Source organism: Eptatretus burgeri, chromosome 2, assembly GCF_056783735.1.
Source record: "Eptatretus burgeri isolate ZD-2024b chromosome 2, Ebu_testis_v1, whole genome shotgun sequence".
NCBI lineage: Eukaryota > Metazoa > Chordata > Myxini > Myxiniformes > Myxinidae > Eptatretus > Eptatretus burgeri.
Genome location: NC_140962.1, coordinates 10,563,167 through 10,590,170, shown reverse-complemented (window position 1 = coordinate 10,590,170; position 27,004 = coordinate 10,563,167). Strand labels below are relative to the sequence as shown.

Sequence of the window (27,004 nt, the reverse complement as noted above, 5' to 3'; positions counted from 1 at the left end):
GACTGCAGGTGTCTGAGGCACAAAGAAAGAAAGAAACTCGAGTATCATATCGTGAATAACAGGGCCGAATGTCGCAAAGATGTGCAACCTGCACATCGATGACACGTATCTGGAGGCACACAGGTAAATAGGTGCAGGTAGGTAGGTAGGTGTCTCAAAAAAAATGGACTCGATGTAATAATAAGAAATGTCGAGCACGGATGAGCGAGTGAAGGTTAAAAAGAGACAAAAGAGGTGTTGTTTGTAATATTCCGACGGAGATAAGAGTCGGAGCTCGCAATTTCCACATTCCATTGACGTGAGAGAAAAAGGACGCTGCGTCGTGACGACACACGTTATCACGTCTGACGTATGTGACGCGGCGTATGATGTCATGGAGTCTGGAATCAGTTAGCGTTTCTCCCTGGAAGAGGAAAGGAGAGTGGAGACGCAGGGGGAGAGAGAGAGAGAGAGGCAGACGGACGGACGGACGGAGAGAAGAGGAGAAATTGGAGAAGGAGGAGAGAATGAGTGAAAATGTGCCGCACAATGGGGATGAGCGAGAAAGGAGATTATAAGTGAGAAGTCGCGGCTTTGAAAGGCTGGAGGATATCAATCGAAACTGAGGTGAGTGTGGTACTTTACCAACAGATCACAGATGTGTGTGTACAGTGAGGGAGAGAGAGGGAGAACGAAGAGGTTGTGTGTGTGTGTGTACACGAAGAGGTGTGTGTGTGTGTGTGTGTGGATGACTGTAGATGGGGTGTGTACACAAGGGGACACACACACACACACACACACACACACACACACACACACACACATACACATTCTCTCCCCCTCGTGTACACACACACACACACACACACACACACACACACACACACACACACACACTCCCCTTCGTGTACACACACACACACACACACACATACACATTCTCTCCCCCTCGTGTACACACACACACACACACACACCTCTTCGTGTACACACACACACACACACTCCCCTTCGTGTACACACACACACACACACACACACTCCCCTTCGTGTACACACACACACACACACACACATATCCTCTCCCCCTCGTGTACACACACACACACACACACACACACACATATCCTCTCCCCCTCGTGTACACACACACACACACACACACACACACACACACACACACACACACACACACACACATATCCTCTCCCCTCGTGTACACACACACACACACACACACACACACACACTCCCCTTCGTGTACACACACACACACACACACACTCCCCTTCGTGTACACACACACACACACACACTCCCCTTCGTGTACACACACACACACACACACACACACATATACACACACACATACACACACACATACACACACACATATCCTCTCCCCCTCGTGTACACACACACACACACACACACACACATATCCTCTCCCCCTCGTGTGCACACACACACACACACACACACACACATATCCTCTCCCCCTCGTGTACACACACACACACACACACACACACACACACACACACACACACACACACACACACACACACACACACACACACACACACACACACACACACACACACATCCTCCCCCTCATGTACACACACACACACACACACACATATATCCTCTCCCCTTGTGTACACACACACACATATCCTCTCCCCCTCGTGTACACAAGGGGGAGTGTGTGTGTGTACACGAGGGGGAGAGAGAGAGAGAGAGAGAGAGAGAGAGTGTGTGTGTGTGTGTGTGTGTGTGTGTGTGTGTGTGTGTGTGTGTACACGAGGTGGAGAGAGTGTGTGTGTGTGTGTGTGTGTGTGTGTGTGTGTGTGTGTGTGTGTGTGTGTGTGTGTCATGTGTTTCAAAAGGCCAACTCCCCCTCATAGTGGTGACCCAGTGTAACAGTATTCATGCTGGTATAATGCAGCAGTGACATCAATCCCAAGGGAGGGTGTGAACCAAAGCACAGGGCATCAACTGATGGTACCACTTTGTGCACTCCTTAGCCTTTCCACAGAGGAGCAAAACTCAAGCCGAGATGTCTGTCATGGCTCTTTGGCACATCGAATATTAGGTCTTTGCTAAATGATGAAGAGCAAGTGGAGACTACATGAAAAGGACTGGAATGCCATTAACTCACCGAAGATGATCAAATCGACCTAGTGGTTCAAGAATTGGACACGAATACCATTTCAGTTGCCACCCTCCAAGAAACAGGTGGGGCCTGTCACAGCTCAGTGGGAGCCACTTCGTTCCAAAACTGACCAAAAATTATCAAAAATGAACTTCATGAAATTATCAAATCATTAACTATTCCATAAACTGGAGCAAAAATGGAACACAAGGCAAAAAACAGTTTATCAATTCAGACAAACACAACTCAGGAAAGGAACCAGACTGATAAACATTTAAATATCATGGACACTTACTATGACAATCCGTTCCACTTGTTAGGCCAGGATGTCACGACACGACAGTATCAAATTTTGGCAATTTTTAATATTTCTCGATGGACATGAATAAAAAATTAAATTTTCTTCCCTCCAAATGGTTGTCAGATAAATATTTGATCATTATTGCTCATAGACTTGTGAAGTCAGTCTGATTCATCTATTTTATCTATTTTAATGTCAAAATACTTTAAACATTCACTCACCTCAATATTTCAGCAATAATTCCAGAATTCCATAATCGTCGCGTAATGGCGGACAAGAAAAAAAAAATCTCCCTTTAACTGTTGAGGGAGATTGAGGCAAACCTGTATTTTTCCTGCAAATTGGTCATGACAGACATGTATCATTTGGGGTAAAAGATTTCAAATTCAATGATTCAGGAAAAATTGTATTGTGTATAATATTGATTGTCGCGTAATGGCGGACAAATTTGAAATTTTGAAACGCGTGGTCAGTGAGCGGTATTTAATCAAAATATTTCTATAATGTTTGTAAAATTAGATATGATTATTGTTGGTAAAATGAGCCTCATCTCAGCCACTTTCAGCACACTTCACAGAATAGCACAGGCACTTTTATTGTTTCATCCCTGAATCGTCATTCAAAGTGAAACGAGGATAAATTTCACTCCATCACATGCCACTCAGCCAATTTTTGATCGATTTCCAAACTGTAACTTGTGTTCTGGAAAGGAAAGTTCACTCTTTCTGTTGAAATAAACTTTTCAAAACCAAGTTCCAATGACGAATATCAGAGAAATTAAACAACATCTGAAAATCTAAAAATGAAACTGGAAATATGACTGCTTTTTCAGCTGATAGCATTCAACGTACATGAATCTTAGGATCCTGACATCTGACGGTCATTAAAGTATACATTTTTTTTTAAATAGATTTTTCAATGCTCTAACTGACTGTGAGGGTTTCAAGAAGGTTAGTTTACTCATATTTGTGTTTATTAACTGTTATTTAAATACAAGCATTGGAACAGGGTGGCTCCCACTTGGCTGCGACAGGCCGTGGGCAAGGGTGTGGTAGGAACAGCAGAGTGAGAAGGTTTCACTATTATAGTTGTACTGAGTGGTCAAGCCCTTGCTGCCTGGCTTTCCTTTTCACATCGAGCAGTACAATTCCGCACTAGTTGTCACAGTTTGTAATGTACCCTTCTTTGGGATGGGCATGAGGACTGCATTCGACCACTTGTTGGGCATTCTACCCTCCTTCCACACTACAAGCAGCAGTCTCAGTAGTACACAAAACTCACAATCAGAGCATCCTGCCTTCGACATCTCTGGAAGTATGCCAGAGCTGCCTCTGGCCTTCCCATTCTTCAGTTTGCCTACTGCTTGCATCAGCCATTCCATCACAGGCAAGTCAGTAATTCGTGATCCGAGTCATCTCTGCTTGGATCTCTCCCGCACCGCCTGACTAAACTGCCTTTGGTAATATAGGGTCACCTTCAAGAGAAGGCTGAAGAGATGTTGCCACAATCTCCATGGGGCTTCAGGAGGGAATGGAGCTGCTCTATCATGATCTTCAATGTCCTTTAACTGATCGAGAAAGCTTGGGAGCAAATGTCCAAATCTTTTCGTGTTCATAGACTTGAGGAATGCATACGACTCAGTACCTTGGGGAGCACTTTGGATTGCACTTAGGAAGCTGGTAGTCCCAGAACCCATGATTGAGCTCATCCAGGCTTTCCATACGTACATGAAAATACAGATCTGCTTGGATGAGGAGATGGACGTGTATGGCATACTGAGACAGGGATGTTGTAGGGCACCTGCACTCTTCAAGTGGTACTCATGTCTTGTCAAAGAATAGTGGGCTGAAAGGATGGATGGAGGGAGTGAAAGTAGCTGAAGTCTTCCATGGATACATGCATGATGGGAAGCTCTACAGGAGATGCACCCAAAATGAAAATGAGACTGTGCTGACTGAATGTCAGTTTCCTGATGATGCAGCTCTTCTTGCCACTACCAGAACAGGAGGCGAAAGGGTCTTGCACAAATACACTCAGGTAGCAAGAGATCAACAAGACAAAGGTCACGGCAGCTGTCAGATAAGCTGCAGAGGACAGAATGCTCCTATGCATGGACGAGACCAACTAAGTTGAGCATGTCAGTGAGTTCCCTTACCTCGATCGGTGCACGAGTCATTTGGCAGAATGCACTCTAACATTGAAAGAATGGCAGATGCCTTCAAGGCTTTTCGCTATCTGCTCAGACCTGTCTTCGTGGACTGAGAGCCGACAGTCGAGACAAAACGGAAGTTCTATCAAGCATGTCCTGCCTGTGTTTCCATATGGCTTGGAGTGGTGGATTCCACTCAGGAAACATAGGAAACTTGATGCATTCCATCACAGATGGGTAAGAACCGTTCTTGGCATCTACAACATGCCACAGTGGGCACAGAGGATAACGGGAAATCGGATAACGCTTGGGTAATCCAGCAACTGTCACTCAGAAAGTGATGGCATGTCATCTCAAATGGTTAGGTCACCTTGTGCCGATGTCTCAATATCACATCACACAGAAGTGCCTCATTGGTTGACTCTTGCAACCATGATCAAAAAGTGGGCCATGGAAGAGATTGAGTGATGTCATAAGATCGTACCTCCAGGACATCAAGGTTGTTGAAGACAAGTGGTTTGAACTGACCACCACCTCTAGACAGGGGTGGTGTATCCCATATCAAGAAGGCCCAGAGGAGGGACTCACAAGCAGACAATTCATACAATCAGCATCAGCCCAGGTCATCTGTGATTAGTGTGGAACAGCGTTTAGAAGAGAAGGCGATTGAAAAGCGAAGTGTACAGCAGATTGGACAAAACTTTTCAGAGTAGTGTGGAGCAGTGATGTGCAAAATCTGCCGCAGATGGTTCCGCAGCAGAGGCGGTCCTGCCCTGCATAGATGTAGCACAGAACGAAGCAGTGAATTGGAATTTGGGTTATTTTGCTCACCCTCATATGAGAGGTCGTGTCGCTGTTGATGCAGCTGGAAACGGAGGTGTGTGCATGTGTGCGTGCACGTGTAAGACAACTTATTGTATTTAAAAAAAATGCAACCGCAACTGCAAAAACAATCATGAAGCATTCAAATACTGTACATACCTTTTCAGTGGCTGTTTGGGGGTGCAATGGAGCACTTGGAAAATCCCTTCCAATTATAGTTTTTGACTAACAGGTTAATTCAGTGGTAAGCAAAATGGACGTTCTACAAAATATATGCTTGTAATCTGCAAGGCAATGTGTGCATGATTTACTGGTAACGCATGATAGTACAATACTGTATGTAATATTGTTATGTTACAGTGTATGATGAGGGTGTGAAAATATGATGATGCATTAAACCCTCCAGCAAGACAGTAAATATCTATGGGTCAAGCTAATTGTTATAAGTATAATAAAGGTTGAATAGTGAGGTTGTTTTGCCATAGTGAATGACTGTCTGGATTCAGCTGAGCCGTTACTGTTCAATAAATGATTATAATTGCTGTTTGGAATGTATGTGTGTAGGTGTGTATGTGTATGTCTGTGTACATAAGTACGTACATATATGATTGGCTAGATGGCAGAGGAAATTTGTTTTGATGATTAGTTTCTTCTTTTGTCTGCGCACATTTATGTCAATCTTCAAGTTGAATTAACCTTGAGTTGTTGGACCACCTAGCGTGCATTATTTTAATGCATTATGCTGATTATTGATGACAAGTGCTCATCCTTCGAGACCAAAACGATATTTGATTCTCAACTCATGGTTTGGCTGAACAAAATTCTGATATTACTTGAGTCGGTGTGTTTTACGCAGTCACGAAGCAAGAAGCAGTTATTACCTCCGCCAGCAAAGGTGGACGGAGCTTATGTTTTCACCCCTGGTTTGGTTGTCTGTCTGTGTGACTGTGAGCAGGATATCTCAAACGGTTATGGACTGATTTGGAGGAAACTTGGTGGACTGGTTACGTGTGTGATGAGGGTGAATGATTAGATTTTGGTGACGATACGGACACTATAATTTTTTTTTAATGGTTCTTCACCATTTAGAGATATGGCCAAAAGCGAAATGTAGCACGATATCTCAAAAAGTTGTTGTTCCTCCTGTGCTGACCTGTTTATATTGTTTTCTCATGCGCACTTTTACTAATAGTTTGCAATTCCTCTGAAACGCTCGCGTTGTTGGACTCTTTGTCAATGCCAGTTGTGCGCTTTGTGTCTGTCTGATGAATGGAGAGCTAAACCAGGGAGGCGGTTAAACTGCTTGCCTGGCATGTAGAGCTTGTATTGTTCCCAACAGTAAAGCTTTCAGCAGGCCATTGCTCATGGTGTGTTGGCGACAAGACGCCCATAAGCTGCCTTGACTGGAGGACTTTCTTTCTTGACTTTTCTTTTTGTAACTTATGACTTGACCATCGTAGATATTTTGTGACTCGTCAAGCTGACTCGGCAGATATCAAAGTGGCAACGCTGGCTTTTGGGCTCACGTTTTATTCAGCTGCAGGTGTCTCGATTACGTGTGCATGAGAAATGCGGCGTTGGTCAGGTGGTGCTGGGTCGTCTGGTTTAAATGGGAAAAATGAAATAATGAAGAGTGGATTACTCCATAAGAGAGAGACTATTTTCCGAGTAGGTTAGAATTCAGGGTTTATGGAGTCTTGTTTTCATCATGTGTTAAATGCATGTCATGCTCTTTGCATAATGTCATATACTTGGCTTTAAAATTATCTTCAGTGTTGATTGCGTGAACTTGGCTTTATTTTAGTGTAAATACTTTCTAATAACCAGGCGACGAATAATTGTTAACATTTGAGGTTGTTCAAAACACTTTTCTTCTTTGCATAATGGTCGCTTTATTCTCTTGTATGATGAGGACAATGTAATATTATTCTTGCACAACAGGTACGTTGAGTAAATTGCATAACCGCTTGAAAGTTTTCTTCATCATGAAAAGGAAGCAGAAGATAAATGGAAGAGCACTTTCTCATTCGAAGCAATGTGGTGAATGACATGCTCTTTTTCTGAACTTATTGCGTTGCTTGAATAAGTTTTCCATTGGTTGAACTCTGGGGCCTGTGCTCAAAATGCACCCATGCTCAGGCACATCATCGTAAACGCTGTGGGTGGCGAGACTCTGAGGTCTTGCTTGAAGCTTGTTGCCAATGACACGTGCCTCACTCTATCATTCCTCTGCAACTTTTGTTTGTGGGGTTTGTTTGTTTTTCAAAAAAGACACATTTTCCAAAGCAAGCCTTTCCTGTTGGCCTGCCTGTTTATCTTTGCTCATGGCCAAGTCCATGGTGACGTATCATAATCGTGCTGCTCTCATGATGCTGGAAAATGCAGTGACATCATCACCTTCCTGACAGTTGAAGTCATTATGAATAAAGCATGTTTCTTGGCCTGCACTTGATACCGGAAATTATTAACATGACCATAAATGGGTGCAAGTAGACTCGTAAGGTGAATTGCATTTGTTGAGGCAATGTTTGGGATTGCTTGTGTTCATTTCGCTTTTGTTTGGCCAGAGTTTGGAGCTTGGGAACATTTGAGAATTTATCCCATTGGAAGGGGAATGGAGGAAATGAAGGAAAATCTGGGTAGATGTTGGGGATTGAGGAGTCAAGAAGTGGGGTGAGGAGGAGGAAGAAGAGGAGGAGGGTTGTTGCTGCTGTTGATGTTTCGTATGCAGCCTGTGGCTGCTGGTTGCATGATTTTCTGGAAGCACGGCTTTGCCACTGACATGGTGTCCCCGTTGCTAGTCAGCTGGTGCTCATTTTGCTGACGTCAAAAAGGATGACATGCTAAGTCAACCCACCTGGCGTTATTTCAACGGCACGACGGGCTCAAACTCAAGACCCTAAGCCACTTAAGCCAGCCACCTTAAGCGTTTTGCCAACATCAGCTTTATAGGAGGCTAGTGAGGATGGGCGATGGCTTTGAGAGAAGAGGAAGTTGGGTGGTGTTTTGGACTATACAGCTGAAAAGGCCAGTATCACATCACCACCCCAAAGTGTGGCCACCACCAAAAAGTTCCGATATTGTATAACTTCCATAAACAGTGGTTGTGTGGATGGCTTTTCGGATCAGAAGATATGTCTTGTTTGTGATGAGAGTCTGTCTTCATCAAGTTCACAGACGTTTGTTTGTTTGCTTTTGTGAAACAATAAATTTGTTCTTGTGTATTTGTTTTACTTGCAATGATGAAATTTTTGGTGCATTTGCTTTTCAGGATTCCATCAGGATCTATGGCTCACAATTAGAAGAAGAAAAAAACCCGATGTTTTCTCAAATATCGACCAGCCTTTGAGAAGTGATTATTGGGACAGTGTGCTGGCCAAGGAGAATAGAGCTTTCAGTAGTTGTGGCCAATGAGAACACGGAGCAGTTGTTGCTGCGATGTCCAAGAATAAAGAGGCCCGAACGATCAACGTGAGTGTTCTTGGGTTGTCTGGTGCAGACAAAGAGAAAGGTTCCTATGGTGTTGGTAAATCTTGCTTGTGTAATCGCTTCGTCAGGCCACGGGCAGATGATTACCATCCGGAACACACATCTATCTTGAGCCAAATCGATTTCAGTGGCCGAGTGGTCAACAACGACCATTTCTTGTATTGGGGACGAGGAGTGCGCTTGACAGATGATGGGCAAGAGTTGGTGTTTCACGTGGTTGAACAGACAGAGTTCATTGATGATGCTACGTTCACAGCCTACCGCTGTTCTAGCCCACAACACTATGTAAAACGTGCTGCAGCAACCAAGCTGTCATCTGCCGAGAAGCTCATGTACATCTGCACCGACCAGCTGGGCATAGAACAAGACTTTGAACAAATACCAATGCCTGAAGGGAAGCTACTAGTAGATGGGTTTCTGGTGTGTGTGGACGTGAGCCAAACTATTCAACGACCAGGTGATGATCAGCTTCGTTTCCTTGAGAAGCTTGTAGCGCAGCTTGTCAAGACCAAAAAACCTGTTGTGCTTGTAGCTACCAAATGTGACCGACAAGATGAACGGTATGTGCGCGAAGTGCAGGCCTTTGCAGCTGGAAAGAAAGTTGGCCTGCCATTGGTGGAGACATCGGCTCAGCAGAACATAAACGTGTCGGCCGCTTTCCTCGCACTCGCTCAGCTAGTTGAGAAAGCCAAGGGGAAAATTAAGTTTACTCCTTACATTGAGGCAGCACGACAGGCCCAAGAAATGATGCAAAATGCGTTGTGCAAATATGAAACTCTTTTGGGCGAAGTCGTAGGTGGTCATAGTGCAAACTGGCGCAGTGCAATCAAGGAGCTTAAAATTTACCCACAACATCAACAGCTCACGGATTTGGTCGGTCTACGCAAAGCTGAGCAGCTTTTTGTGGCTCACGTGCAGCGACTCCGAGCTGAGCATGTTCTGAAGAAAGGTCGGGAGTACAGTGCCTTGCTGCCTCGTGCCTTTCTTGCACTCTTTGACGACCTTGGTGAGGTTCAAAGCCTCTCATGGCCTGATGCCATGTCAAAGTTATCCAGGAAAAATGACTTCAGTTCTTGGTTTGTAAAATTGCCTGATCACTGGAGTGAGAGTAAGCACCTTGATAGTGCTGATGACCATCGTATTCCAGTCGACTTCCTGAAAGATAACGGTGTTGTAGCATTGCAGGTACACATTTCTCACCTGCAGGTTCTTCACCATAAAAACGAGATGAAGCCTCAGTTGCTACAAGCCATGGAGGCATCAAATGTTATACTTCCAGGCAAGGCTTGGGAGGATGTACAGTCCTTGTTTCAGCATCTTGAAAGTTTTCATGTGCTCTCTGATCAAGAAAGACTTGCTGTTTTCCAGGAGTACCAGAAAAGGCTGATGAAAAGGGCACAAGTTGATTACCAGGAGTTGCTATTAGAACGTGCAGAGATTTTTGCAGATGTGAGCAAGCGTGAAACACTAAACCAGGACAGTAAAGCTGAGATTGACCAGCTTCTGGAAAGCGATTCTCGCTATAAAGCCCTACGTTGGGCCTCAGCTGAGCGAGACATGCTAATTTTTAAGCATGTTTGCTTTGTTCATCATCCATTACGAGAGCTCTGTTATGCTCAGGAACGATGTATTGATAATGAAGTTGAAGTGCTATTTTCTGAGGCACTTCCCTGTCTTGTGCGCCAAAGTCAACAATCTTTGATTAACTTCAACTCTGCCGACCGCCTCACCATTGTTGTCTTTGGACGTGAAAGTTTGCCACTGGAGTTTGCTGCTGAGATAAAGAGACAGTCAACAGGCGGTGAATATGCCCTGAATGGAAAAGCCTATGAACTGGAAGTACGCATGATTGATGGTGATGCTGCGCAACTTTCCCGGTTGTTGCAAAGCATGGTTGCACAGCCTGGTGGATGTGTCTGTGTCTTTAACTCCCTCGAGTCACTCAACTTCATCATGGACAGCTTGGGCCGTGCAGGGGGCACCCTGGGCTCAAAGATGCCAGCTGCTGTCTCAGTTGTCCTGATGCTTACCAATAAAAATGAACTGACAAATCGCCGCTTGCCACTTCTTCGGCAGCAAGCGCAACAAGCTGCCAATAAGTTGCAAGTTTCTTTTGTAGACTGTCCGGATGATATGTTATCGGGGGTCTTCCACAAGGATCAAGTACGGCAGGTTATCAGCATTCTTGCAAAGGCTTTGCCACCCAGTGCGCTATCTGTGCCAATGCCACGTGGTGATGCCACTGACTTTGAGCCTGATGTAACAGTAGCCATGTGCTTGATGTGTGGTGATTCTTTTAGCCTGGAGGATGCACTCGCACCATTCTTTGAGTTTTGCTACCCCTGCTTTCCCTCGCTCGATGAACACCTAAATCTGCGTGTTTCTTTCGATGGTCAGCAACTGTTTGTGCGCATGGCAGTGCTCTCGTACCATGGTGCAACGCTTCGTAAGCTCAACAGTGTGCACGGATTTGCACTACTCTATTCAGCAAAGCGACGTGCCTCGCTGGCTGCTCTGCGTTCTCTCCTCGGAGACATTACGGATGTCTACCCTGTTCTTCTTGTCGCTGTCACTGACAGTTCATCAGAGTTTTTCGAAAATGAGCTTACAAAAGAACTGGTGAGTGAGGGTAATCACATTGCAACAGAAATTGGTGCCAAGTTTGCTATTGCCACAACACAGTCACAATTTCATCGCCAACTTGATAACTTCAAACCATTCTTTGCTGATGTCATGGAGCGAAAAGCTGCAATTGAGGAATTCTGGAAGCAAGAACCAAGTATTGACTCGATGAGTTTGGGGAGTGGAGCATTTAACTCGGGTGCACCTCTTTCACAGTCATCTCCAAGTGACTCTGATGAGGAAGAAGCATTACCTGCTTACAGCCTGGCTAGTGAGGATACGCAGCTCCTGCCAGTCACTGTTGGGCGAGGTCGTGCACTCGACCTCGAAGGTAATTCTATAACGTGCTTGCCAACAAATCCTCCTCTTGCAGGGCATGATGTGGAGCGTATGCGCCGTTCGCTTCCCCCTGCACGAATGAGGCCTACAGTTGATCGACCACAGGTTAATAAACTGGATCCAAAGCTCATTGAGAAGATAAATGATACAATTGGTCGGTGGCCAGAGCGAGCTGTGCCATATGGGCATGCTGTTGGTGATGGAGATTGTATTGAGATGTCACAAGATGCGGGGAAGTTCAGGTCCAAGGCCTGGTTATTCAGCCGTAGTCACGTGGCAGTTAATGGCTCTGCTCCACCAGGGGATAGTGATTGTGAGATTGGTGTGCTCGAAAATCGTCGAAATAAGCCCAAATGCAAGGTTCGCCGCCACTCTTCATATCGTTTTCGGTCACGGACGCTTCTCCGCAAGCAGGTGTACCCGAGTGATGTGATCCGACAGCATGCAGCATTGTCAGAGGGAAGTGAAGATGAGCAAACTGGAGCAGCTCAAATCGGTGAAGGTCTTCGTCCAAGGCGCAAGAAGGGTAGCGACTCCGATCCGCTACTTTGTCCTTTTGATGCTGAACACGTCGGTATTGATAACCCAGCAGCAGAATTTGATGAGGCTGGTTCAGCTCGCGGAGATGGAAAGAAGAAGAAAAAAGGTGACAAAGGCAAACGCAAAGACAAATTGAAGGTAAGATGCTCTTTTGAAATGATGAAAAGTCTGCTTTTTCTTGAGTGGCATGATATCGGTGCTCTTTCTGGAATGTATTTTTCAAGCTACTTATTGTATTCTCCAAGTGGAAAGGTGTACTCAACAACCAACCTAATCAGGAAAAAGGATGTTTTGTTCAGGGGAAATCAAATTTGCATGATTTGTGTCCACAATTGAAAGTATCAAATGAGCCATTTCCATGGTTTTATCACTTGTTCTGAATGCTTTGCAGAGATTGTTACAGTAGGTTTAGACCTCTTGTTGTGTTGCAACCTGCATTTATCTCGATGTGCATTTTGTCGAAGAATATGCAGAGCATGCTGGTTTGTTGCATTTCAAATCATTTAGCCTGCATTGCAGCACTCACAGCAGGCTGCAGGCCAGAATGAGTTTGAGTTCGAGTTAAATATCCACACTCATTAGGGGGAAATTGCATGGATTTTGTTTACGATTTTAATTCCCAGTCTCTTGTTTCTTAATTCTTGGTTCATTTATAAATAAAAAACTACGTCAATTTCAAGTGGGAAATGATTTTGCTTGCAACCAATGTAGGCCGCAAAAGCTGCAAGAACCAGGGCGAAGAAAGCAGAGAAGACTTACTTTGGGCTTCCCCTTCAGGAACTAGTTCACAGTCCTGACAGACCGGTCCCACTGTTTGTTGAAAAGTGTGTGGAGTTCATTGAGACAAATGGTAAGATGCACTTGTGCCATTTTTGAGATCCTTTTTACTTTCCCTCGTCAGAAATCCTTTCCGGGCATAAACCTGCTCATTGATGTATTTCATGGTGGTTGGGGCTTCAATCAACAGCTGCTCCTTTCATTGGACCATGTTGTTTTCCTTGAATGAAAGTAACATCCAATTATTGCTGTTCAGCCAGCAGAATGGTGACTTCATTGTGGATTTTGTGATAAAAGCATCAAATTTGGCCTTGAGATAAGATCATGATCGACTGAAAAAATATTGGATGGGGACCCACTTGAATTTTATTCGAACTGACCACTATTTCCAAGATGACCACCGAGTGAAGAGTTTGATTCGAAAACGAGATCTCCATTGCGTTGTCAGAACTGAAAATGATTGGCTACCACATTTTTAAACAATACCTTATCACGTTTTGGAATTTTTTTTTTTGTTAAATACATCGACTACCATTGAACATAGCTCCTGGGTAACTTTCAAAATATGGACTTCGCTTTGATTGCATTTTGGAATCGAACCCTTCAAACGCTCTGAAAATTAGACTAACGGAGTACCCGCCCGACAGGCAATCTTGTTCCAAGCATGCATTACGTTCTTCTGACCCTTGCCTTTATTTGGGCGACATATAAGCAACTGACAGCTGCTTCAATCGCTCCCCCCAAACCCCCATCCACCAACCCCCCCCCCCAAAAAAAACCTGGGTTACATGCATCAAGCAAAAACATACCTACTGCTTATAATTCAAAACTCCTCACTGCACTGGAAAATGTGGGGACAGGAATACTGTGTACTGTAAAGGGTGGAGACTTGTAATACCCTCCCCCACCTGGAGCAGCGCTATATGATGCACATTGATGTAGAGAATTTGCATTCCACCTCAAGACTACCAGCAAAGATAAAAACACCCATGCACACTAATTGGGGTCATGCTGATCCTATGTAGCAAGTCTGGATGGAATCGGCCCACAACTGCAGGAGGAGTAGCGCGACAAACCAGGCGCGGACTGAGCGGTCGGGCATTCGGGCACTGACCAAGGGCCGGGACCATCAAGGGGCCCGTGCTCCAAAAACAGAAATAAATAATAAGGTTTCCGATTTTAGAATGTATATTTAAACATGGCATATTCATTGTTGAGGGTTGAAAGTCGATTTCGATTGATTCTGGAGGGGAAAAAAATGCAGTAAAGTTATTTATTTATTTATTGCTGTTAATCGAAACATTTTACCTGCTTTAAACAAACAACATTTACCGCTGTTAAAGCTAATTTCAATCTTTACAGAAAATGGTTATTAACAACCATAAATGTGCGCTACAAAAAACGGGGTTTGTACCCTCTTTATCCAAAAAATATTATTTACCATCTTCACACGTATGTTTTGTTATTCTTATTGAGAAATACCGCAGTGTTCAACAGATGAGGGTGTGAATTGACTTGGTCGAATGGAACGCCCCGCTCCAGTAGAACTCCACAAAAAAAACCACACACACACACACACACACACACACACACACACACACACACACACACACACACACACACACACACACACACACACACACACACACACACACACACACACACACACACACACACACACCAATTTGTAGTAGATATGGCTAAAGTGACCATTTGTTTTTCTCGGTAAAAGCCTCAGGTAAATGACACGTAGAAATAGTAATTTTGACTGTGGTGTGTATTTTATTATATCCCGTTTCAGGCCATTTGCCATTACGTTTGGGTTTGCCACAACGTAGAATGATATGGGTTCAGAAGGGGAATTTGAAGTGGAGTACAATCTTTTCCAAAGCGAATTTAGTGACTAATTTGATGTAACATTAATGAGAGAGACAGACAAAGACAGATCGATCAATCTCTGTCTCTATTTTTATATATGTATATATATATATATATATATATATATATATATATATATATATATATATATATATATATATATATATATATATATATATATATATATATATATATAATTCCAGCAATGTGTGTGTGTGTCTGTGACCGCTGTTTCTCGACAACCACTGGTCCGATCTAATTGAAACTTGCCAGGTATATTGCTGGGGACCTGAGTATGTGCCTTTTCAAGGTTTGATATTAATCGGACAAGTGCTTCCCAAGTTATGGCCATTTATTTACCAAACCAATGACAGGATACGTTGCTGTGTAGGCGTGGCCGATGGGGAAGAGATCCTCAGCCGCATTCTCCATTACGGGTTACAACGTACGGACTTCTGGATAGTGATGACTTACTGTATTCCAATAATTTCTCGATTTCTTATGCACATTTATAGATAAACACAATGCCCCAATCCAGTCGTCGTTTACGAGAGCGAAGGAACGGCCTGTGTAGTTGTTTGAAGGTTTTTTTTTTTTGCACATATGGCCACGCACGTATGGGCATGCGAGAGCGAAGGAACGGCCTGTGTGTTTGTTGTTTCTGGCACACTGTTTGAAAGTTTTTTTTTTTTTCTTTGCATGTACGGCCACACACGTAGGGGCATGCATTAGTATATATAAATAGAGACATAGAGAAAGAGATACACAGATATATATATATATATATATATATATATATATATATATATATATATATATATATATAGATATATATATATATATACACACACCCACACACACACACACACACACATACCCACACACACACACACACACACACACACACACACACACACACACACACACACACACACACACACACACACGCCGGTAGGTGACATGGGTGGTCGCAACATAATTGCATACTAGTCATACAGTTTTTGACGGATCGGGCTGAACATTTTTGACAAAGAGGTTGATTACAGTGTGCATAAAAGCCTGGAAGCCCCTTTTTGATTTTCGAAAAAAAATAATTTTTTAGCATTTTTCTAATATTTCAAAGTCCGGTTGCTAGGCAACGGTGGTGTCCATAGCAACGGTGCTCAAAAGCATAGAACTAGATCCTGGTATGAACCTACCTGTCAAGTTTCATCAAAATCGGTTGACTCCTCTGGCCTCCAGAGCTGTCCATTACATGCAAACAAACAAAAAAGAATGATGGGAAATAGACACCCGATTTTTGAAGGACTACCATTTGAAAAATAAAACCTAAATCAAAAATTGGCTCGAGTAGCATTTTCTAAATATCTCGAAGTGTTTAATTCTGAAGTCTCGTTTCTCCACATTCAAAACTGTCTGACAAGTATTGAAAATACTGTACGTGGGTTTTTGGCCGCTGCATAGCAACGGGTGGTTGCTTAGCAACGAAACTCAAACGCGCACACTCCCAGCCTATATGGCACCTGATCGCCAAGTTTCATCGAAATTTGTTTGCTGGTTTGTGCTGTGGAGCCTCGCGTTGCAGACAGACACACACACACACACACACACACACACACACACACACACACACACACGGAAAACCCGACAATATGGGTACTCTAGCGACCACCCAATATATATGGAGACAGAGACGTAGAGATAGAGATATAGATATATGTTTAAATTGACCCAAACACCCAAATTTTCATTTATGCACCACCTTGGAGTTCCCCGAGTTTGCTTGCAAAGTTTGGAGCCGCTAGGTTTCAAGATTTTGGAGTTATGGAGGAGACGGACAGATTGACACACTGACATTTATGAGTGTTGTTGCTGTCGAATGGCCCCGTGCTTGCCCTCCACGAACAGTGTCGCAGCACGGAGACAGCTGATCGACCTCCAGGGAGTGACGCAGATATTCCTCACCTCCAAGATGTGGTGGCGGGGAGGGGTGGAGGGGAGAGGTAGAGGAGTGGGTGGAGATAATGGGCCGGTTCATGGGGACTGCTCGTCGCTATGATAGTGACCGCTTCCCTGATGAATCCAGGCAGCAGGGAAGAATGTGGAAGAATTGGCCTGGAATCATCACAAAGAGGCATCCCCGATAGTTCATGCATGTGTGTTATTCATACTTACTTTGTCGACAGACATGCTCTCATTCTTAGCAGTACATGTTTTCATAGCATGTACTTTGTAGACGAGCAACCCTGATGATATTCCACCATTAACCATACCCATATCGTCCTGATTGGCCCTTGGATAAATGTGTATTGTGTCCTCACCCCCATTAGGCTGATTGACAGTCTTTATTTTACCCACCCCTCTGTTCCATTCCTAATCCTTTGCAAAGGAATACAATTTTGTGTACTTTTTGTGGAATCCTTTAAAGCTATTAAAATTTTGATCAGTTTGCACCTTCCCACTATATTTTGCAGTGCATTTGTGTTTAAACCAAGTTAGTAGCTTAAACTAATTTTGAATTGGTTTGTCAGAAAATAATAAGAAGAATGACAAAACGGGAATTTTTTGGTCTCATTTTTCAAGTTCAGTGATGATGGACGTCCCAATTTTTAATGAGTGTTATTGGATGGAAAATTCTCCATAGATGACTGGTTGATAATTTTTACGTTTAACAAGTTTTATCTTGGTAGATTTTGTTTTTTTTGAGGATTTATGTTGTATTGAGCCAATGGAGTGTCCGGGCCATCCCTGCATCCTGCATAAGAAGTCGACAGACTTTTTGATAATTTGAATACAGGAAGCTAAAAATAGTCACCACATTTAACCCTTTAATCCCGAGAAATATTTAGTTTCATAGGGTCTATACTATAGGGATGGATTGGTACAACCTTCCCCCCATAATTTATCGAGGAAGGATCAAGTAATTTCATATTTGGTATGGCTTGATATCCATTTTGATTCACAACAAGAATATGTATTGAAAATATCGAAGTGGGAATTTGTATATAAATTACTATTAAAGGGGATCCCAAATACAATTTTTTTTTCTGAAAACTATTGAGAATCATTAATCACGGTCAAATTTGAAGGGAATTTTTTTTTCCCCAATCACAAAGTCTCCAAAAAAACCCCCGAGAGCAGTGATCTTCACCATGTGTTTTTAGAGGGGGGCCACTTTTGCCGATAAGACATCAGTGTAAGAGCTGCCACACCGACTGCAGAACTCCTTCATGACTGCTATTAGGCCGTGCACCACCGTACTCTTCTTCGTTGTGCTTCACAGGCTGCAAGAATATTTTTTTGTACACTGCCGTCTACTGATGTAGTTATGTTACTTTTATGCATCACTTTGGAACACTCACTTGAAACCATTGGGTCAATTTGATAGCATTTATGGCAGTTCAGGATGGAGTGTTTTCACATTTGTGTATTATCGGCAAGGCGGCAGGAGCTGCATTTTAGGCCACCAGGGACTGCGAGTGAGTCCCAGGCTACATAATGAAGAACAGTGCCTTCGAGTGTCGATTTTCGATTTTGCCAGTGATGTCACACTCTGAAGCCATATTGATCCGAACAGTGGCTTACGTAGAGAAACTGCATGTTGAGCTCTGATTCGATACTGATTCCACAGTCATTGGTGACTAGGTTCTCAGAATGTTTAAACTGATCAGTGGGAAGTTGAAGAAACGATTGGAGACAAAATTAGTAAAGGAAACGGTTTCGGGGGAATTGTGGAGCCGTATCGTTTTGAGCCTTGTGCGAGCGATTCAGAGGAAGAAGGCAGAAGTGTTCGTGAATATGAAAACGCTTGTCGCATGATCGCTTCAGCTCTGCAGGGTTTGATTTTCCATTCCATTGGCAATTTATAAGAGAGAGATTTTGTATTGATAAATCGGTTTATATATATATTACTCGAGCAGACAGCATGGGCATCGCTCAGCACACTCGGACACCACAGACAAAATGGGCACACTCGAACATTATGGACAAAATTGGCGATGAATGCTTTGGCCCATCATCACAGGCTGATCAGTTGTCTTGTATGTTATGGGATCGTCCCGTTTTTTGCTTCTCCCGGATGTCATTTGTGTCTGTGCAGTGTCCCACCGTCATGTCTGTGAGGTGTCGATGTCCCTCCCCAGTGAATGGAGGATTGTAGAGGGGGGGATGAGGATGAAGGGAAGGGTAATGGAGGGGGGTGGTGATGATTGTGGGGGAGGGTGACGAAGGGGTGGGGTGTGGGGTGTGGGGTGGGCTTGATGATTGATGGGATATGGTGGAAGGCGGGAGGGAACCCTGAAAGTTTTAGCGTCCTCTGTCAAATCCTCTGGGAGGAGTAGATTATGATACATACTTACTTTCTCTCCACTATAAATACATGGTGGTTCATTTAATTTGCAGAAATTTGTGTTTATAATTGATAATTATTTCCAAGTGCTCTTGTGGTAACTGCCGAGCAATGGCAACAGGTGTTTGATACACTGCTAAAATTGCCTGTGTACGTGTGTCAGTAGCTGGGAAGACATGGTGTTACAGTTTCGATCGATGGCCGTTTCTTCCGCTTAATCATGGCTATTGCATTTTATCTCAATCGTGGTGGATAACCACAAGATCTATAGCCATCTCTGTTGTTTCATAACGGTGCTCTGTAACATGTTTGGAGCACAAAAGCGAACATTTTGTTGGCCCGATCTACACTCGGGTATTTCGGACAAACTTTGTTCAAATTCTGGCAAACATAGGGTGTTTCGGCCATTGGTGTAGCATGAAATAATCTCGGTTTGCATCACTATAACAAGCACCAAGGACGACTCGGCACATTTGTGGAAAATCAAAAATTATTCGCCATTTGAGTTAAATCGTACTACGTTGTATGCCTGGTGTTTGCTTAATAGTTCGGGTGGCGGGCTTGGGATCCTAGGGTCCTGAGTTCAAATCCTGCTCAGCTGTTGAATTAATACCAGGTGGGGTTAACTCAGCCTGTCATCCTTCCGAGGTCGGCAAAATGAGTGCCAGCATGCTGCTATCCTGTGTCGGAGTGGCGACCCGTCCAGGATTGTGCCCAATAGCCAAGGAGACTGCTTAGGCAGCACCAATGCTCTGCACAGTGTGGTCCCGATGGATGGATACCACGTTGTAACCCGTACACAGTACAGATATTTATTGCACATGTGTGTGATGTCACAGCTAATCTGAAGAAGAAGAATAATAACAAGAAGATATTGACTTTTAAGGGCAAAGTTACTGACTTTATATTTCAGAAAATGGAAAAGACACATCATATATATTTTGTAGGGTATGAAGGGATAGATTAGTGTTGAGGTGGTCTGAGCATTTTGGTTTCCCAAAGCCAGACTGATTTTATCGCTTGTTGGCGAATCATCAGTGATAGCGCAGACAGAAACGCGCACCACGGAGGCTCCTAAGCATGTCCCAAGCATGTACCGGCAGCTGAGGGAGTGTGTCGCATTGGGATTCTTATGTCTGTACTATTGGTCAATGTCTTTACACCTGTGGAGGAACTCTGGGAAAGGTTTGAAACAGCAAAGGGCTTTCCTTGTGGAACCTTTCATAGTTACTTTATGCAGCGTACTTCGGCTGTAAAAGCATGGGAGGAGTAAATTTATTGATATAATCTTAGTCACCTGGGTTTTGTTGATTAGGTGAGGGCTGATTGGCTATTCCCTCCATTCACAGGTGAGAGATGTGGGTGGGTCTTTCTTCATTTATATATTGACTGATTTTGATGTTTACATGTGGTACATGCTTGGAAGCCTCATTGGTATGCATTTTTGTCTGCGCTATCACTTGATGATTTGCCAATAAGTGATGAAACCAGTCCGGTAGCTGAGGGGGTGTGTATCATTGGGATTCTCATGTGTGTACTATCTGTGAATGTTTTTATAGTGAGGAACTCTGGGAAGGGTTCGAAACAGCATCGCGCTTACCTTGTGTAGGTCTTCTTGGGTTGCTTTATGCAGCTTCTTTGGCTATAGGAGTGTGGGAGGGGTCAATTATTTATATAATTGGTGCATGTTGGGTATAACGGTTCAGTGATTGTCAATTGCGTGCCAAGGGAGCCGTTTCTTATCATCCGTTTTGTTGGAGTGCTTGTTTGAATACTTAAGCCACTAGGCAAGCGCTTTCTAAGCTGCTTTGTTGTTCATTTCGGGAAAAAGTACACATGCTTTCAATCTCACATTGATTAGACGTACGTTTCTGCCTTTGGGTCCTGCGGTGCCGTGTGGTGGGTGCCTTGGGAGGTGCCTCATCCACTGAAAATGTGCAATTTTATTTTTACAGGACATCACTTTGTTTAACCCTTTTGTGTGTTTTGTAATCCACCTCTCACTTCGACATTGATACTTATAAAAAAACAATAAGGTCCATCCTACCAGGTGCTCACCATGTTTGTTCCAGCTTTGAAGGCATAAGGCTGACATTTTGTGTTCTGTGACTGAATACATTTTTTAATTGAATTTCACGAATTCCCCACTTTAAATCTAATCTAATCTCTCAAAGAACGCTGTTTCAAGGTAAATCTTTGTGTCTGTCGTTTTATTTACTTTATGCGTGTGTACATTTGCACGTGTGTGTATGTCTATAAACTGTATTACCACAATGGCACTTGGCACCGGTGTGTGTGTTTCTGCTTATTGGTCGTTGGTTGTTATCTCCATATAGGGGTTTCAGAAAGTGTAATGGAGCCCTCCCAGGTCTCAAAGTATCCACCTCCGTATGAGTGAGTGTTTGTGAGTGTGTGCACTTGGGTGTATATGTGCAAGTTGCTGGTGCCTGCTATCTCCACATGTGGGGGTTTTTCGGAGGTAAAACAGAGACCTACCAGGTCTCAAAGTGTGTGTGTGCATGCGTGCGCGTGTGCGTGCTGATTGGTATCTTTATATGTGAGTTTCAGAATGTGGAATGGAGTCCTCCCAGGGTGGGCTCAAAGTATCTGTCGCTCTCTCGCTGTCTCTGTGTGTGTCTCCCTCTCTCTGTCTCCTTCTCTCTTTCTCTCCCCCTCCCCTCTCTCTCTCTCTCTCTCTCTTCCTCTCTCTCTCTCTCTCTCTCTCTCTCTCTCTCTCTGCATCTCTGTCTGTCTGTCTGTCTGTCTGTCTGTCTCTCTCTCTGTCTCTCTCTCTCTCTCTCTCTCTCTCTCTCTCTCTCTCTCTCTATCACTCTCTCTCTCTCTCTCTCTCTCTCTCTCTCTCTCTCTCTCTCTCTCTCACACACCCCTCCCTCCAGCAGTGTATAGCAACGTTTGGCATGTATATATATATGTACATATATATATATATACATACAGTAATCCCCCGTTTCTCGCGGGGGTTACGTTCCAAACCCTCCCGCGGTAAGTGAAAATCCGCAATGAATGGACGCCTCCACAAAACATGTTTTAAACACATTTTAATCTCAAGTAAACACATAAAGAAAACATTTGAAGCATAAAAATACTTACTGTAAACTCAGTAACGTTGCAAAAACATTGTGATGGGCAGTTGCTGGCGTTGTTTCTTCATGGTGGTGAGGAGAGTTTTCGCCATTGTTGCGAAGCGTTCAAGTGAGAGGCCTTCGTCGTCGTGCTCCTGCGATGGATCAGATTGTTCCTCCTCGTCCTCGCATGCAGACTTCGTAAGCTCAGCCAAATCCTTGTCCGTTAATGGGTCAGAGTTGGTTTCGATGAGGTTATTCACTTCGTCGTGCGTCATGTCGTTGAATCCTCCTCCTAGAATCTTCGCCAGCTTGACCGCCTTATCGATTGCCGAATGGTGAATTTCGTCTGGAGAAAAGGCCTTGTATTCGTGGACGCATTCTGGCCACAGTTTCTTCCAACAGGCGTTTAAGGTTTCTTTTTTCATTTCTTGTAGAGCCTTCTGAATTATTTGGAGACACGTTGCTATCGTTAAATCACGCCAATACGCCCTCAGAGAAAAATTGTCGTTGGAATCCATGGCCTCCACGAGGTGCTGCAGCGCGTTGCGAATGTAAAGTGCTGATGCTGGCTTCGTCCTTCTTGATGTAGCGTATGGTCAATTCATTCAAATCGTAATGGCACCCAACCGCGGCAAACATTTTTCCTTTCGGCGGAATCGTAGGGCTTGGAGAAAAAAAACGTAGAAAATATCTGTGTCGTTCACAAGCGAAACACTCAAGACAGCGAGAGTGCGCCTCGTGGGCAGCAGCCAATCAGCGCCAAGGAGAAATGAATAGCGCGCTCTCTGTCTTTGTCTCGTGCGTTGTGTCGACAAACATACAAAAAAATTTTTGTTTGTTTTATTATGAAGATACTTTCGAGCACCACGCGTTATAATTTATTGCTTAAATAATTTATATTTTATATATTATTACCGCGATGTACCGGGGGAATCCGCAGAAAAATTAGTTACGTTCCAAGGGAAAACCCGCGATGAACCGGGGGCGCGATAGGTGAACCGCGATGAAGCGGGGGTTGACTGTATACACACACACACACACACACACACACACACACACACACACACACACACACACACACACACACACACACACACACACACACTCACACACACTTGCATACAAGACCCGTCATTTTGCTGCAATGGCTAATCTATCTGGCAAGAACAAAAAAGGATTCCTCGGAGATCGTGCCCTCTGTGCGGGGATAACCAGCACCACAAGTTAGTGTTTGCAGTTTCACCACGTGTGCCCATGTACCCACATACAAATTTTCCTCCCCCCCCCCTTTTTTTTTGCATCACAAACCTTTCTGGGAGTTCCCTGAATCCACCATCATTGGTTTCAGTGAAATCGGTGAATCCATTCTCAAGTTGTAGCATGACAAACAGACAGATACGGCCCCTTTTATAATTCTGTATACTTGTATATAAGACTCATCGTTTTGCTAATGGGAATGTCAATCTTTGCTGTGATGGCTAATCTACGGGGCAAGAACAAAAAAGGATTCCTGGGAGATATTGCCCTCCCTGTGGGGATAACCAGCATCGGAAGTCGGCATTTGTAATATCGCCACGTGTGCCCATGTACTCAAAAACAAACCTTCCTTTGTATTTTTTATGCCTCTGCTGACGAAGTCGCCAGTGGCATTATGTTTTCGAGTTGTCCGTACGTATGTAGTATGTACGTCCATGCTAGTTTTCTCTGTAATTGCTCATCTGATTGACATGAAATTTTCATCATCAGTGTAACTACTCATGCAGAATGTTGCAATGGTTATCATGATGTCATAGGTCAGGTGGTGTGGCAGGCATGTTGGAAAAAAGGAAAAACTTTGGACCTCTGTATTTACGAAACCGCTCCATGGGAAAAATTGAAACTTGGCACATGTGAAGTACTCCCCATGGGAAACGAGTGTGGTTTTTGTTTTGGTGATGTCATAGGTGGCTTCGTTATGACATCATAATTGCATACATCGAATGCTTTAGCGTTTAGCCGATGAGCATGAAAATTTTTGAGGGCAGTCTCGGGCTAAATTGTATGGTGGAAAAAAAGTGATGATGTCATCCATCACAAGGTTTGTCAGTGTCGAAGCGGACTTCCTTTTTAAATGGTAGTTTGGTAATCAATCTGCTCAAATGTGACCATCAATGCACTCAATGTATAAGAATTGTAGTTAGATTATTTATTACACCTGTTATTCATTTTAATGTAACTCATTTATTGGAACCTATAATCAAACATTTATTTTATTGGAACTTGTATCTTCTCTTGCTTATTCTTGTCCTGAAGCTGAAGGCATAATGCCAATTCTCTTAGCCTTTCGAATGCACTCAATGTTCCTCCCTGTTTGTCCCTCCCTATTCTCCTCTCCTCTCTCTTTCTCTCTCTGTTCTTTTATTTCTAATTGATGTACCTGTCATCTCCAGACAGGCCTTTTCTAAAGATCTATGTGATGGTGATAGCCTGAATCTGTCAAGAATTGTTTTTCCCTTGCCCAGCTTGTTAAATCATTTGTTGTTTCAACCAGGATTATAAGAACTTTCTGGATCTGTATGTATTGCTTTAAACTGGCCCAGACAAGGTCAGATGTGGGTCATTATGACCCGGCTCTCCTCCTCCTCTCTTGTTCTCTGTTCTTCTCCTCGGGCCCCCTAAACTTCCCACTCCTTTCCTTTTGTATTATAAATAGACTATTCTTAAAACTACAATTTAGCGGAGACCATGTATGTATTTACATCAATGTCCTTTGCTCCGTGATATCACGCGTAATAAATATTCTCTGATTGAATTGTACTTTGCCTTGAGTGGACTTGAGTGTTAAGAGTTATCTTGAATAATAAGAGTTCCACAACAATTTGGTGCCGTGACTCGGATGTACTGATCCCTGGGGGGCACAGCCTATGGTCCAGAGTGACGGTGAACGCCTGGTGGCCACAAACTAAAGGTAAGCAGAGAGCATTCACCCTCATCTCTGGTCAGGGGCTTGCCTTTTAAAACGGGTAACGTACTTAAACAATAAGGAAAGTACACATCGGATCATCTTTATTGATCGGCCTAAGATAATGTAGCAGTCAGAGACCGTTTAAGCCTGCGGGGCTGACTACAGGGTGTGGACCCGAGCACTTGAGTGTTATAAACCGAGATCAGGGATCTCTAATGGAGAGTTGAAGTCTCTGCGGTGCTTCGAGAGGGTTAAAGCCCCTGCTCACTAAAGGGGGGGGGGTCACACCCCCCTCTCAGGAGAGGGTTAAAGTCCTGGCTCCACAAGGAAAAGGAGCGCTACTCGAGTTGGTGATTGTGTACTAGGGATGTGGTTTGAGTTAATAGGTTCACACAAAAAATAAGTGACCACTATATTCGTTATTGTTGTGTGTCTGTCTGTCTGTCTGTCTGTCTGTCTGTCTGTCTGTTGGGTAGTTGATCCAGTCGAAAAAAAAAGTTTTTTTTTTAATTTTGAAATTTGTTCTACCCTTATTATCAGTTTTTCTGTCTATGTTTGTCTGTCTGTCTGTCCCTCTGTTCGGTCCAGTGCTCCGTTAATACAATGGCGATTTCGATGAATCTTGGTTGGAAGGTTCATACTATGACCGAGTTGTGTGCAAATGAGAACCGTTGCTATGGACACCACAGTTGCCTAGCAACGGGACTTTGAAATTTTTGAAAAATCATAAAAAAATTGTTTTTTCGAAAATCAAAGATCGGACCACGAGCGACTGTGGGCAGTACATTCAGCCATATTGTCAAAAATTTCCAGCCGGATCCTATGAAAACTGTCGGAGAAGATAGACTTTGAATGAACCCTGGTTGAAAACAATAAGAAAACAAAGTTCGTTATATCTCAGAGAATCTGAGTCCATATACATGAAACTTGTATGGTAGGTTTATGGTATGTCCTAGTTATGTGTGAGAAAGAACCGTTGCTATGGACCCCTCCGTTGCCTAGCAACGGCCGAAAAACCTCTAAATGTGGGGGTATTTTAACAAAAAACAATCTGCAGCATTAACCCTTGAAGCTGGAATCATGAATTTTCTTGTGCTTAATTCTCAGGTCGTTACCCATCGAACGGGCCATCACATCAGGTTCTATTGGGTAGTCGACTACCCATGTCCGCCTACCGGCTTGTCTGTCTGTCTGTCCCGAGCATAGCTCCGTGGGCTTTGATCCGATCCTGAAAAAAATTGGTGGCAGGTTTATATCATTATCTCGTTGTGTTTTCCTGAAAATTTGCATGGTGCGCCCATTATGGGCGGAGCCATGCCCAAAAAACATGTTTTTAGGGGGTAGTTGATTTCGATTTGCATCTTCTCCAAGTGGGTTTGTCGAATCTGACAGGGGTTTCGGTATTTGGTTAGCCCAATGGCACCTGCATAGCCCCACAGAGCTCAATTTTTTTTTTTTCATTTTCGTCCCAAGGGCAAGGTCACAAGTTCACGAACTTAGAAAATTGCAAATTTTGACATAAAAACCTTTCTTCTCCGAGGGGTTTGTCGAATCTTGCAGGGGTTTCGGTGT

The 27,004-nt window shown here is 43.6% G+C and overlaps 1 protein-coding gene across 2 annotated transcripts in view; it reads left to right on the top strand.

Annotated features, from left to right (window-relative positions):
* Positions 1 to 344: 344 nt before the first annotated feature.
* LOC147031410 (rho GTPase-activating protein 5-like) overlaps positions 345 to 27,004 on the top strand; it is an 87,294-nt gene continuing 60,634 nt past the window's right edge. Inside the window, exons 1-4 of one of the 2 annotated variants that reach the window (XM_085862656.1) lie at positions 345 to 606; positions 8,681 to 12,537; positions 13,111 to 13,249; positions 24,918 to 25,284. In XM_085862656.1, coding sequence (XP_085718782.1) covers positions 8,848 to 12,537; positions 13,111 to 13,249; positions 24,918 to 24,958 — 3,870 coding nt within the window. In that variant the 5' untranslated portion in view covers positions 345 to 606; positions 8,681 to 8,847 and the 3' untranslated portion in view covers positions 24,959 to 25,284. Of the gene's footprint in view, positions 607 to 8,680; positions 12,538 to 13,110; positions 13,250 to 24,917; positions 25,285 to 27,004 lie in introns of those variants that run through there. The other variant, XM_085862648.1, reaches the window with a different exon arrangement.